The 13,047-nt window shown below is 61.8% G+C and overlaps 1 protein-coding gene across 1 annotated transcript; it reads right to left on the bottom strand.

Annotated features, from left to right (window-relative positions):
• Window positions 1–2,399: 2,399 nt before the first annotated feature.
• On the bottom strand, window positions 2,400–11,074 carry LOC119114288 (phosphoribosyl pyrophosphate synthase-associated protein 2-like). The gene is given in 8 exon segments (XM_037238486.1): window positions 2,400–2,429; window positions 2,431–2,559; window positions 3,025–3,171; window positions 3,927–4,005; window positions 6,950–7,079; window positions 9,228–9,315; window positions 10,274–10,398; window positions 10,894–11,074. Coding segments are annotated over 8 exon segments (873 nt in total). The 5' UTR covers window positions 11,039–11,074.
• Window positions 11,075–13,047: the final 1,973 nt, after the last annotated feature.

The following is a 13,047-nucleotide window of genomic DNA, read 5'->3' as shown; positions in this document are numbered from 1 at the left end:
AAGGTTAAGCCGGCAGCCGGAGCCACGTCCACGACTCCAGCCGAGATCGTGGGTGAATGCCCGGCCGACGGCCTGGTATCGCCATCACTAAAAGATGTCGCTGATTTCTGTTCGGCCTGCGTCTGCTCTCAGCATTTTTGCGTTCTGCGATGTTGTTGCAATTGACTGCAGCCAGGGCGTCCCGCGTCTATGTCTAACTCAACATGACGTAGCATGTTCATTTCGTATCTATTGGGGCTAGATCAAATGTGCACTGCGTGTAACAAGCGGAGGGCGTATGACCCGGAAGCGAGGATGGTCAGTGACCTTATGTCTATAATCTCGGCTTGAGCGACGTCGATGTGTTCGATAGACCTGAATGTCTTTCAACCGCTGTCTTGACACCGCTGAGCTCTACAAAAAGGGAGACAGTTGTTTGAGCATCGCTGTCCCCGTCGTTATTGGGGCTTTACGACCCACCCAGCTGCTAAGGCTATATGGCGTCGCCTGACTCCCACCCTGGTAGGAAGGGCGGGCACCGCGGGGAATCGATTCCCGTACCTCTGGTTGCCCAGACACAGTGGTTAACGAAGACGCCTTAACCACTATACTACCGGTACCTCCCCATCACTGTCGCCACCGTCGCTAGCCTGCTCTTGCTTTCACTGCTCTTGCCTTCACAACTGTCGCACCGGCGCCAAAAACAAGGTGCAGAAATGCCGTGGTTTATTACGACGGTCCCGCAGTACGTGCCATACAAGTGCCAGCCGAATTCCTAACTTGATCCCCGGGCACATCCAAAACAGACACTCGGTCTACGAAAGCCCGACTACAAGGCTACTGTACACCGTTAATCAAGTTTCCATCATGAGTTCACAGACCGTCAGTAGTTCACCACGGTGTGCGGAGCAATCGATGATGTATATCTTCATAAACGCGGCAACATTCACTACAAAATAACGGCCACTTACCATCATGTCCGCAAATACCATTTCCAGTTTATGTACACGCAGATATCGCGAATGTAGTAGATATTACAGGCGCCTTCCCGGGTTCCATCATGCCAGCCCGTTGGGTAGTCAATATACATGTTGAGGATACTAAGTTGGCGATTGAGTCATTTTCACAACAGGGTAATGCAGCGCAGCAGCAAAAACCTAACTCCGCCGGGACAATAAGTGAAACCCCATGTAGCTCACACTTCGACATTGCACTGTCTATGGCTGATGCCGATTGCTTCATCGACGTGTAAATATCATGCCCGGCACCTAGCGGTTACATGGCCAAGCACAAGTGCTGGTGCAATCCACGGCGCGGCGCACCCCGTCACGACACCTGTTCCACGCCCCGTCGTCTGCTGCGGCGTCCTGCACCGCCGGGTCGCGCGGACGGGTCCGAGCCCGTCACCCCCCCCCCCCCCCCCCGACGCCACGTCCGGAAGTCCTGTACCGGACCCCGGAGGCCGCGACAGCCGCGGCCCAGGGACCTACGCCCGAGACGACGGCTGACCCCGCGGAGCCACGGCACCGGCGGCCGGGGCCGCGGCGACGGCGAACGGACGACCTCCTCACCCCAGCCTCCCACCACACGCTCAGTGCGCCCAACCCGCCGGACACAGCCTGACGAGCGTCCACCCGTCCCGATCCAGCCCGCGCCCGGGCGGCGGCCGGCGCCCAGCGAGCGGTCCAGCCGCGTCGCCCCAGCCGCAGGCCGTGGCAGACCAACACCAGCTTGCGCGCACCACCCCCACCTGGCGGCCTCCTCACAGCAAGGCCCGACGCGCGGCGGCCGCGCTGGCCGGTTTGTCTGGTGCCACGCCGGTGAGCACAAGGCGGCCCGGCGCGGTCCCGGGGCGCGCCAGATCGGCGCCGACATCCGCGGTACCTCTCCCGCCGACTGACGAGCCGGTCTTCGCCCGCCGCCCAGCCGGCGCGCGGCCTCCACCGAGCCGCCTCAGCCCGACCGACGAAAGGCATGAGGGACGCCGGCCCGCCGGCCCCACGGCGCGGCGCGCAGGCCCCCCCCCCCCCGGGGCCCGGCCCAGACGCCACTCGAGACGCTCCGCCGACGGCGGGTCCCACTCCCGGTCCTCGCACTCGGCGTCACGCGCGCACATCGCCGCGTCCGCCGCCCTAGCGCGCCGCCGGTCACGCGCAGCAGCGCACGCACGCCACCATGCGGACACGTGCGCAGCATGGCACGCACATCGGCGCACCGCGCCCGGACACCTCCCGCGTCTAGCTGACGGCCGGCCTGTCGCCGGCGCGGCGGCACCTCGGCCCAGCCCTCCCCGCCGCCGTGGTGTGTCGCCCACGCCCACCGCCTCAGCGCCCCCCCCCCCCCCCCTCACCGGCGTTAGGCGGAGCTCCCGGTCGCCGGCGGCGACGGGAAGGGGGGGGGGGAGGGGTGCCCAGCGTCGCCTAGTCTTCCGTGGTGATGTTGCGGAAGAGGGTAGGTGAGGCTTTCCTTGTTGTGCAGGCGGCGGATGGCCTCGGCCAGCAGGATACTGACGTCCACCGTCTTGATCTTGTGGCAGTGGATCTTCTGCACGTCGTGCGGCACCGTGTTGGTGACTACCACCTGGCGGCGGCGGCGAGCTGGTGACGTCGGCCCGCCGGCGTCGCGAGGCAGTGTGCTGGCGATTGCCAACTCCGTGCACAAGGACGTCGACCCGCGCCGACGAGCAACGGTCCGGACGCGAGTGCACCACGACGAAACGAAAGCTCATCGAATACATGACATGTGATCTGGGTAACAGTCGGTATGAAGGGTTTGCCAGGCAGATGGACGACGCGGGCCACCGCGAGGCAAAGGCCGATGAAAGACGCGATCTGGGTGAGGTTTAGTGCGTGCGGCCAGCTAAGTTGATTTCACCCTTTGCGCGCGCCATGTGTCGCACCGCACAGAAAACCAAGTTCCGAGTCCAAAAGCTCAGCCCGAGCCGGCACAGACAACCATCAACACCAGGTGTGAGCATGCGAGCAGAGGTGACGGGGCGAAGGGCGGCCGGCCGCGGGTGGGGGTGGGGGTGGGGGTAGGGGTCACCTCGTCTATGGCCGACTCCTCGATGAGGCGCGGCGCGTCAGCCGACAGCAGGCCGTGGGTGGCCAGCACGTAGATCTTGTAGGCGCCGCGCTCTTTCAGCATCTCCGCCGCCGCCACGAACGAGCGCACGTCGTCGATCATGTCGTCCTGCCGGCACGCAGGTCCGGGTCAGGTCAGGTCAGGTCATGTCAGCGACCGGTCGCGGCGGGGCGGTCGTCTTGCCGCCCTGCCGTCGGCGGAACCCCAGTCGTATCGCGGGCTTAGAACACTGCCAGTCAGCTACTCTCCCCCCCCCCCCCTCCCCGGGTCAAAACGCCGCCAACCTTGTCATCGCTCGGCCGAAGTAATGTCAGCCGCGCGTTCCCGCAGCCTGCAGCAAGGACCGGTCGTCACCATACAACGTACCCGTCCCGCAGCTGGTCGCATGTCATCTCCGCGCGGGTACGTTACGGGCTGCGGGATCCTGCTTGGCGCGCGCGGGAGAAGTCATGCCCGCCCATGCCCCGTCATGATCTCTCATGCCCTCTCGGGATCGTGCCTCTCATGCCGGCTCGGGATCGGCATCTCCCGCTGCCACGGAGAAACCAGCACAGGCCGGCGTGAGCTATGCAGCACGTCGCGGGCGGGTTCCCAACGCCGGTACATCACCGAGCATACTGTCCCTCACCGCCAGCTGAGACCGGGCTCGGCGGTGTTTCGCCCAGCGCTCTGCTCACTCGGAAGCGTTCCTTAAATCTCGGATGCACGAGCACGCCGAGTCCGGACATGTTTACCCGGAAAGTCCTCGTCTTTACACATCCTCCGCCCCAACATCCGTTCCCGGAGCGGCGGACCATTGGGGTGAGGTTGGGAGGGGGGGGGGGGGGACGGTCGGGGGGGAGTGAGTAGGGGAGCTGACTCACCACCATGATGGCGATCCTGCCACCAACGTCTCCTACCACCGAAATGGGCGGCTTCTCCTTGGCCGCTTGCATGGGCACGCCCGTCACGCCCGCGGTCATGATCCGAGACGGGTCACTTCGCCCTGCGGGGGAGGCCGCACGCGACGCGCGACGACGGTCAGGCGGCGCCGGCGGCGAGCGAGCCTCCACGCTTCTTCTCAACACACCCCGTCAGGTACACGCTCTCGGGCACGTCACAGGGCACCACAGCGCACACTCTCCAAGTCGCTACGAACAACCAATCAAGCTCATGCACTGCATCCACACCCGCAACAAAGAAAAGTAAACCAAGAGTGTGCAACACTGAAAATACAGTGACACCAAAGTAACCAACGGCGGGGCGCGAGGCTTTCGGGTCATGTCATCGTCATGAAGGCGTGTTCTCAGCTTCGCTCGTGTCGCCCCGGAGGCGCACGGCGCGGGTGGGGCCCCGATGGTAAACCCCCGCCACCGACATGGGCGCTTCCGTTAGCGTGATCTGGCGCCCACGGCATTCACGGCGCAGTCTCGTCCAGCCGTGTGATCGCCGCGTTGCCAAGCAGACTGAACAGCAAAGCGCGGCTGGTGGCCCATATGACCGTCAGAAAGCATACGAACAGACGCTAGCCAATCACCTTGGGACAGTGACAGGTGGCAGCCAATCACCTTGGGGCAGTGAGGGGTGGCAACCAATCACCTTGGGGCAGTGAGAGGTGGCAACCAATCACCTCGGGGGCAGTGAGAGGTGGTAGCAAATCAGAATGAAACACGTGGTGACAGAGGAATAAGAGAGGGCATTGATCCAATTCCGTTCATGCCTCGTACTTCCACATTTACTTTAAATACGAATGGCAGGTAGCAACAGCTGCGGTGTTTTGGCAACGACTTTATCTATTTTAGTCACCGGTGGGTTCCCCCGATATGCTACCGATCTCAACTAACCATTTTGGAACTCGACAATAAAATATCTACGGTTGGAAAAATACCTCGTTCGTTCAGCCCACGCAGTGCTAAATTGCAACGGCAAGCTAAGGACCGTAATCCCAGCTGACCGCTTGCTAGGCTCAACTCGGCATCTTATCAACGACCAGGAGCGGCTACGGTGATGATCATCCCCATGAGTGCAATGTTTGCATCGACTGCAAAAACAACAGTGCCAATAACTCCCCCCCCCCCCTTACCACATAAACGGAGCGTGGCGACACCGCCATCTCCCAGCTGATGTCCTTACTGAGCGGCGGCACCAGTGACCAATCAAGACGTAGCTTGTGGCATTGCATCGCGGCCCTGGCCGCCGCACCGACGCCACAACTCCAGCCCTTGACCCACGCGCCTGACAAACTCATCACGCGCCCGACAGCATCATCACGCGCCCGACAGCCTCATCACGCCCCTGACAGCCTCATCACGCGCCTCATTCGCCGGCGGCCCCGGCGGCGACGGCGGCGTTACTCACGATGCAGACCGAGGCCGTGGAGCGGAGGCGGAGCGTCGCGCGGCGCGCGGCGGCCGCCCCGGCCGCGACAGCCGCCATCTCCGACTCGTTCGGCTCCAGGAACGACTGGACGCAGGGGCGGCAGGGTGGCGGGCGTCAGCTGGGCGGCGCGGCCGAGGCGGGCGCCCGCGAGCAGGACGAGACCCAGGCGGACGGAGGAGAAGCGAGGAGGCGCCCGGACAGCGGCCGTCTACACATGACAGGAGGGGGCGGAATATGACAGGGAGAAGTAAACAAGGAGTTCTGTGAATACGGAAAGGGAGGGGACCAATACGGAGAAATGAACGAGAAATGGCGTGAACACAGCGGGGGAGGAGAGGAATGTGGAGAAATGAATGTGTTTCGTGAGTACAGGGTACGAAGAAACGGACGAGGAGTTTTATGAGTACAGAAGAAGGGGGGGGGGGGAGGAATGAAAGCTATGCAAAGCAACGCAAAGGAATGGACGAGGAGTAGTGTGGGAAAGAGGCGCGGCAAACGTCTCCCGCAAGCGCTGCAGATAGCCGAGCTGCCGTTTAGATGGGAGCACGGGGCGCGGACAGGACCAAGAGCTGGACAGAGGGGCGCGGCTCGGGGACGGCCAGCCGCGCCGAGCCAGCGAGCGAGCGCGCGCGTCCCGTTTACCAGCGGCTCACCAGCCACCTCCATCCTCCAGCTGACCCTCGCTGCGCCGGCGCTGGGAGTCACGTCGGCTGCGCTGCCGCCGGCGCGGCCGCGAGACATTCAAACCGGCCGCCGCGGAACGGAACAGGACGGAGCGCCGCTAGTCGACGGGGGCGGCGCCAGGGCGGGACGGTGCAGAACAAAGGAAAAAAACCGGCCAACTCATCACACAGCAAACCAAGCCGCAACACAGGCCGCGCTCCCGGCGTAAAGTGAAAGCAAGGCGTCAGTGGAGTCCAGAAGCGATCACGGGCGTGCCTCCGGCCGGTCCGTCCGGCCCGCCGGGCGGCCGCCGCGCCCCTGCGGACGCCACCCCGGCGCCCCGGCGCCGGGTCAGCTCGGGTCACGTGCGCGAGCTCGGAGTCGGGCGGCGGCGGCGGCGGCGGCGAGCCGGACGGCCCGGCCGGTCCCTCTCTCTCTCATACACACACACACGCCGCTCACATCCCGCAGACAGCGGCCGCCTCACGCCGAGGTCGCGGCCCGGAGACAGCTGACACCGGCGACTCATAGCAACACGGATGCAGAGACACGCGGCGTACGTCCCACGACCATCCACACCAGCCATCGGCAGACGAACAAAACCCACCACGACCAGCCCAGACGCAACCAGCCAATAACAAACACAAACACAACCCGCACAGCCCCACGGCGGTCCAGTCATCCAACCCGCACAGAGACGGACAGCATCCGTGCGGCCGTTCGCACAAACCGGCCGTCGCCACAAAGCCACCGCCGACGCACGAACACGCACAGACCCCGGACGCGAACAGAGCCGGCCGGCGCGGCCCGCACGGACGGCGGCGCGGGCCGCCGGAGCCGGCGGCGCGCGCCACCCACCGACATCGAGACGGAAGAGTGGAGCCGGCCCTGGTGGCGCGCCGGCGGCTCGGGCGGCGGCGAGGTGCGCCCGTCGTCGGCGTCCACGTCGTCCTCGTCGTCGGGCGTCTTCGCCTCGCCGTGGATGACCGCAATGCCTGCGCGCACAGGTCACGGCCGGTCACGGCGGGCGACGCCGGCGTCACGCGGCGGCGGCGCGGGGCCGTGCCGCGGAGGGGGCCGACTTAAGTCGAACGGTTTGCGTTGCAGCCACTAGGCCACGCTGCGTCCGGCGGAGCTGTTCGCCACCAGCAGCCAGCAGCCAGCCGCCAGCAGCCGCCTCCGCGCGCTCCGGCGGGTCGGCAGAGGCGGCACGGTGACGCGGGTGGCGGGCGCCTTGAGCAAAGAAGCCGTCCTCCGCGGACACGGAGAGCGGCACTCTAGCGGCGCGGTCGCATTCGCCGGCCGCTGAGGACGGACCCGACGTTACCAGGCGTCATCGCACGTCGGACAAACGCTACCAGGTCATCATGTTATATCGTACACGTTACGATGTTATCATGCACCGCGTAACACGAGGCAGTGCTGCCATGTCCAGTACCACCAATGGGCCGTAACCTAGCATGGATGCGGACCCAAAATCGTCCCCACGGTCACGAGAGGCCCGCGTGACCCCCGCCGGCGGCGCCCGGTCGCCGCCTGGCGCGTGAGCTCCGCCCCGGCGCGGCTCAGGCGCCTCAGTCCGCCCCGCCCCGCCGGCGCCATTCCCACAACGCAGTCGGCCGGTGCCGACCGGGTCATTGTCACTGCCGTCGAAAACGAGCGTGGGAAGGCCTGTCCTGATGCGTTGACCAAGGCTTCACCAATGAGCGCCGAGGAGCGGCAGAGCTGCTGAACTGCTGCCTAGTAATCGCGCGTGCTGGGAACACTATGAAGAACAAAACTTGCGGCCCCCTCCCAGAGCGTTCAGACGGTTAAAAAACATGCTAAAACAGGGCGCGACTGATATAGCCCAATCATGTTCAAAACGAACCAGCAAGACAACATTAGCAGACAACCTGAGTAGCCGACCTGTTTCATCGCAGATTATGCCGAGTTTGGCCAATGCAGGCGCTGACCCACAACCAGGTTTTCACGCGGAGAATATTTGCAAACGGTGCCGACGCATGACATGGCGCCATTCTGTAACGAGCACTCCGCGCTATGACAAGTCTCTGGGCTTCCCACATGCCTCTACACCTGTGCACGCAGTTTATAGGACCAAACGTCCCTACTTGGACCGGAGTAGCAATCACCACTTCACTATCGCTGCAGCTAGCGCATTCTCTCGCCCCTATTCCCTGACCCCCCCTCCCCCCCCCCCCCCTATGTCCGCAGTCCGCACACTCGCTATCAGAAGCTGGCAACGCTTCCGTACCCCCAGCCAGAGGGCGTTTTCGGAGAACAGATCTCTACAGCACCACTCAAACTGCACACAGCCTTCTGCAGAGGAGCCTATGTCGGCGGGAGGCGGTCCAAGTGTTGGCCGCACTCGGCGCCGCCGCCCAGGTTGCAGACTACGTTCGGTCTATCGCTGTCTGCCGCGCTTGCGGCGAGCCATCCGCCGGACAAGTGACCGTCGTAGCTCTCTGTGACTGGCACGCCCACTTCGATATGTGACTGGCCAAGAGACGGCCACTGGCATGTTCAACTCGGTGCGTGATTGGCCAGAGGACGGTCACCCTCCCGTTGATTGGCTGCTACGGATTGCGAGCGCAGCGATTGGCCGACAACTATCACATGCGGAGTGAGAGCACGCGAAAGACCGGCAGCCACGGCGGGCCACGCCTCCGGCGGTGACGTGGCGGCCGCCGATTGGCCGACTCACCGCTGGGGGCGGGGTAATGGCTCAGACCGGCAATAAAACGCACTCCTGCAGGCAGACGTCGCCACTGCTGCGATCACATCGGCAATACATAACGCAACGCAGGAACTCGGTGGGGGGGGGGGGGGTCGGATATTACCACGGCGCAAAGGCGAGTGGCAACCAAAATACCAAACCAAAAGGGGTCTGAGAACGAGGGTAATAAGCACCGCGACAAGCATCTTGTACCTACCGGAGTGAGTGCATCTGCTGAAACTACAACCAAACAGGAACCGAACCTCAGCTACACCAACAAAAAGCACCACGAAAAACTGAAACTCATCTCCGACTGCCAACCAAGGAATAACGCGACGTTCACCAGTGAACCGACTACCGGTCGACGGCGCGCCGTCGCGCCACCAGAGGCTGTACCACAGCGGTGGTCCCATGTCAGAGGGCGTACCGAGACGCAGGCGCTCGGCGTAAGACGTGGCGCGCTTGCAGGAGGCCGGGTCCTTGGCGACGATCACGGCGTTGCGGTAGTCCGGAATCTGAGGGAGGGTCGGAGACGCGGCCGTGGGGGTCTCAGCGGGCCGGCACGGCACAGCGGTTCGGACACGCCAGGGGCTCTGACTCTATGACTCTGTTCAGACTCTGCCTGAAGTGCGGCAAAACAGCGAGCGAACGCGCAAGTAACAGGTCTGGTCAAAGCTGCGGTCTGGAGACCCTCCGCGGAGCCCTGGATGCCCTCGCCCACTCTCTGGCATTCCCAATGTGGAAGGACGGACACCCCACACTTGTACAAATACAATGCAAGAACAAACAGCATGTGCTTTGAAGAAAAACCAGTCATCTCCCACCAAAGACCCATATGTAGCTCACCACCGGTGCCGGTTTAACACACAGAATGACGAGGACATGATTTTACACGATTGAAATGCCGGGGGATAGGCATCTTGATACTTCCAAAGTCAACTAGGGCGTTATAAACAACACTATCAACCTGTCTATCAAGCAATTCACGAAGTGGCCATAGCTGCCTGCACATTTCCACGCAGGCTTCTAGTAGATCTAGCTGAATAGCCAACAACATGCGCCTGCAACAAGCTGAATGACATTCACAGCAAGCAGCGGCCACTATAACGACCTGTGTTATATCGCCAAGCCGGCCCTGGATGATTCAAATCCAGGAAGATGATGATGATGATTTGGGCTTTGTGGCGCACCGACTACGTTGGTCATATGACGCCCAAATCCACGAAGATCTTCATCCCATCAAAGGACAACAAGCATAGGACAACAAATAAGGGACAACAAAGGACAACAAACAAAGGACAAACATCAAAGGACCGTATTCAGACGGCCCCGTTACAGCGTGATCCACTTCTCACAGAGATGCAGCGACGCGCCAGGTCACACTGCCAAGCGGCCCGCAGTCCCAATCAGCCTCCACCGAGCGGCACGGCGCACAGAGTGCGAGCGCACGGCGTCGCTCGCCCCGCCCCTCACCTGTTCCCGGATGTAGTTCAGCAGAAACGGCGAGGCGCGCAGATTGTCCACCGGACAGTCGAAGAAGCCCTGGATCTCCTTCTGGTGCAGGTCCATGGTGATGATGTGCGTTAGTCCTGCCTTGCCTGCCGGAGCCGGACACAACGGCTCAGAGGGAGGCCCTACACAGGCAATGCCAGTACTCGCGGTCACAGCACTGGCTGTGAAGCACAGGATTACAAACAGCAACATTGGGCACGGACGAATGAAATAAAAGTCACGACATAGATATCAGATTTGCGATGCGCGTCAAAACCGCCTTTCCAATTCGCACTTTCACACGGATAAAATTGGGCTGGAGCTGTGGTCTTGAACCTGCCTCGGAACACCCTCTCAGAGTTCAGCATGGAGGATGTCCAAATGAACTCCCGTCCTGTGGCACCGTCACACCACGGATCAGGGGCCTCATCTCTAAGAGAAACGAGGGGCCTCATCTTTAAGAGTAAAAGTAGGAGGAACGAGCCCCCCCCCCCCCCCCCCGGTCCCTCAACACCACACACCACACCCTACAGGCCGCCGTTCCGTCCGCGGGGCGGGCATCCCCGCCGACCGCGAGCCGCACCGACCGCCGGGGCACTCACACATCATCTTCGCCAGCAGCTTGGACACGATGCAGCCCCGCTTCCGCATCTTGGACTGCTTGCTGTACGGCAGGTACGGGATAACGCCGATGATGTTGCGCGCCGACGACGTCTTGCAGGCGTACGCCATGACCAGCAGCTCCATGATGGAGTTGTTGACGTCCCTAGCGTCGGGGCGAGGTCAGAGGTCGACCGGCCAGGGCGCTTCTGGTCACAGGTCACAAGAGGAGAGCGGCTGTCGGGGCCCGACCAACTAACACAGCGAACTAGCGAGGCTGCCACGACTCTATGCGAAACTTAACAGTCGCGCAACACAAAGCAACAGCGCGGAGCTTTTACAACCGCACGGGCGTGAAGCGTTCTGTTCGAGCCTTGAGGAGGGCCCGGTTCAAGCAACAGGAAGACGAGGGCTGGGTCGTCAACAGGGTGCCAGGCACTGACCTACTCAAGGTGAACCAGGAGTGAACGCATGCCCCACAGGGCGATCAGGTGAATCACGCAACGGCATGGCTTGTGGGGTGCCCGAAAAGAAAAACCAACACGATTTTTTAGCCGCGGGTCATTTGTGCGAGAAGCGTCTTGAAGCTCCGCGAAGTGAAAAAAAACAGCAGTGGCGACATTGGTCGTTCACATTACACTGGTGTGTTCAGATCTGAAGCGTCTGAGACCTTCGATCTTCACAATTTTGAAATCGGACTAAAAGTCGCGCCAGGGGCGTGTCATGAAGCCACGAGCCATCAAAGAAAGCGCCACGCCGGTACAGGCACTGGCTCTGGGTCAGGGCTGGGCACCGCTGGCGACCGGAGGGGCCGACAGCGAGCCCGCAAAGGCCACACGTTCCGGGGAGCCGGCCCCGGTACGGCCCGGCGGCTGACCCGCGCCCTGACCTGGTCAAAGGTCAACGACCGGGCGCCCAGCAGTCGTATCTGGCAGGTCAGGCTCTAACGGCGACCGCGCGGGCAGCGAATCCACTACAGCTACCGTTTCTACACTATCTATGCAGCGCAATGGGCCGATCCGGCTACACTACAGCTACCGTTCGTAGACATCTATGCAGCGCAATGGGCCGATCCGGCCCAGAGCACAAGCTGGCTCCTAGGGCGCTACACGTAAGTCAGGCTCTCTAGACTAGCCTCAACCAGGCATTCTACTACAGAAAGAAGGCGCAAAGATGCCAGTGACAGAAGATCGCGAAATAAAGGAGAGCGAGAATGCAGCTCACGTGCGAGTCCGGGTTAAAAAAGCTACAACAGAAATAAACAAAGATCGGTAGGCAAGAGCCATGGTCTCAGTCGATATGGGGGACGCGATGATAGCAATGCCATTTGTCATGAAAGGAGACGAACACATTTTTGGTTGCAGCCAACAGGCAACAACTGACGCTGATAATAAAAAACGCACCACCAACAGGCTACGACTTACTCAAAATTTTGCGTTGAAACAAAAAGCCCTGACTAACCGTTAATGCGACGGGAAAAACGCGCTAAGCGGGTTTGAAACGTTTGAGCAAAGAGGCAGCGATACCGGTAAAGCTTGCTCCGCAGATCACTCAACTCAACAACTTCGGCCAGGGAAGCAAGGACCGGCGAAGACAATGCTTGAAAGCTGGAAGCTGACAGAAAGTACGCTCACTTGCATCTAATCACAACCACGTGTCTGGGCACACCAAAACGCCGGTTCGGCTATGTCACCAACGGAAGTGAACTCAACCTTTTCAATTGCTAATTTGAAAAACGCCCCGTTACATTCACAAATGACAAGTAAATTTACGATACACGAGTAAAACTACGGTACACAATCGTATGCACTCGTGATCACGCGGCAAGCGACAGAGCTGGTGACGAAAACCCTCGCGCTGGCTACAAGAACCCACGTTACACCACCACCAGCAATGCCGCTTTTCGACAGGCGACGCTTACGTGCCCCCGACGCGGTGCCCGCAGCCCGGCTCCCAACGAAGCGGCACAAGTGACGCGATGTCAAGCCACACAGGACGAGAACTTCGCTCGCAGGCGCCGCGGCTCGGCGGGCACGTTACAGAAGCAGACCCGAGCCAGCCCGCTGCCACGGAGAGGAGGTCCCGCGGGCCAGGACAGGGCGCGCCGGCGCGCGGCGGTGCGCAGGCGCGGCAGCGACACGGAGTCACATCGGAGG

The sequence above is a fragment of the Pollicipes pollicipes genome, unplaced genomic scaffold (assembly GCF_011947565.3).
Source record: "Pollicipes pollicipes isolate AB1234 unplaced genomic scaffold, Ppol_2.1 Scaffold_7262;HRSCAF=8765_pilon_pilon_pilon, whole genome shotgun sequence".
Taxonomy (NCBI): Eukaryota; Metazoa; Arthropoda; class Thecostraca; order Pollicipedomorpha; family Pollicipedidae; genus Pollicipes; species Pollicipes pollicipes.
Note: the sequence above shows the minus strand (reverse complement) of the source record. Positions and strands in the feature narration are given on the sequence as shown.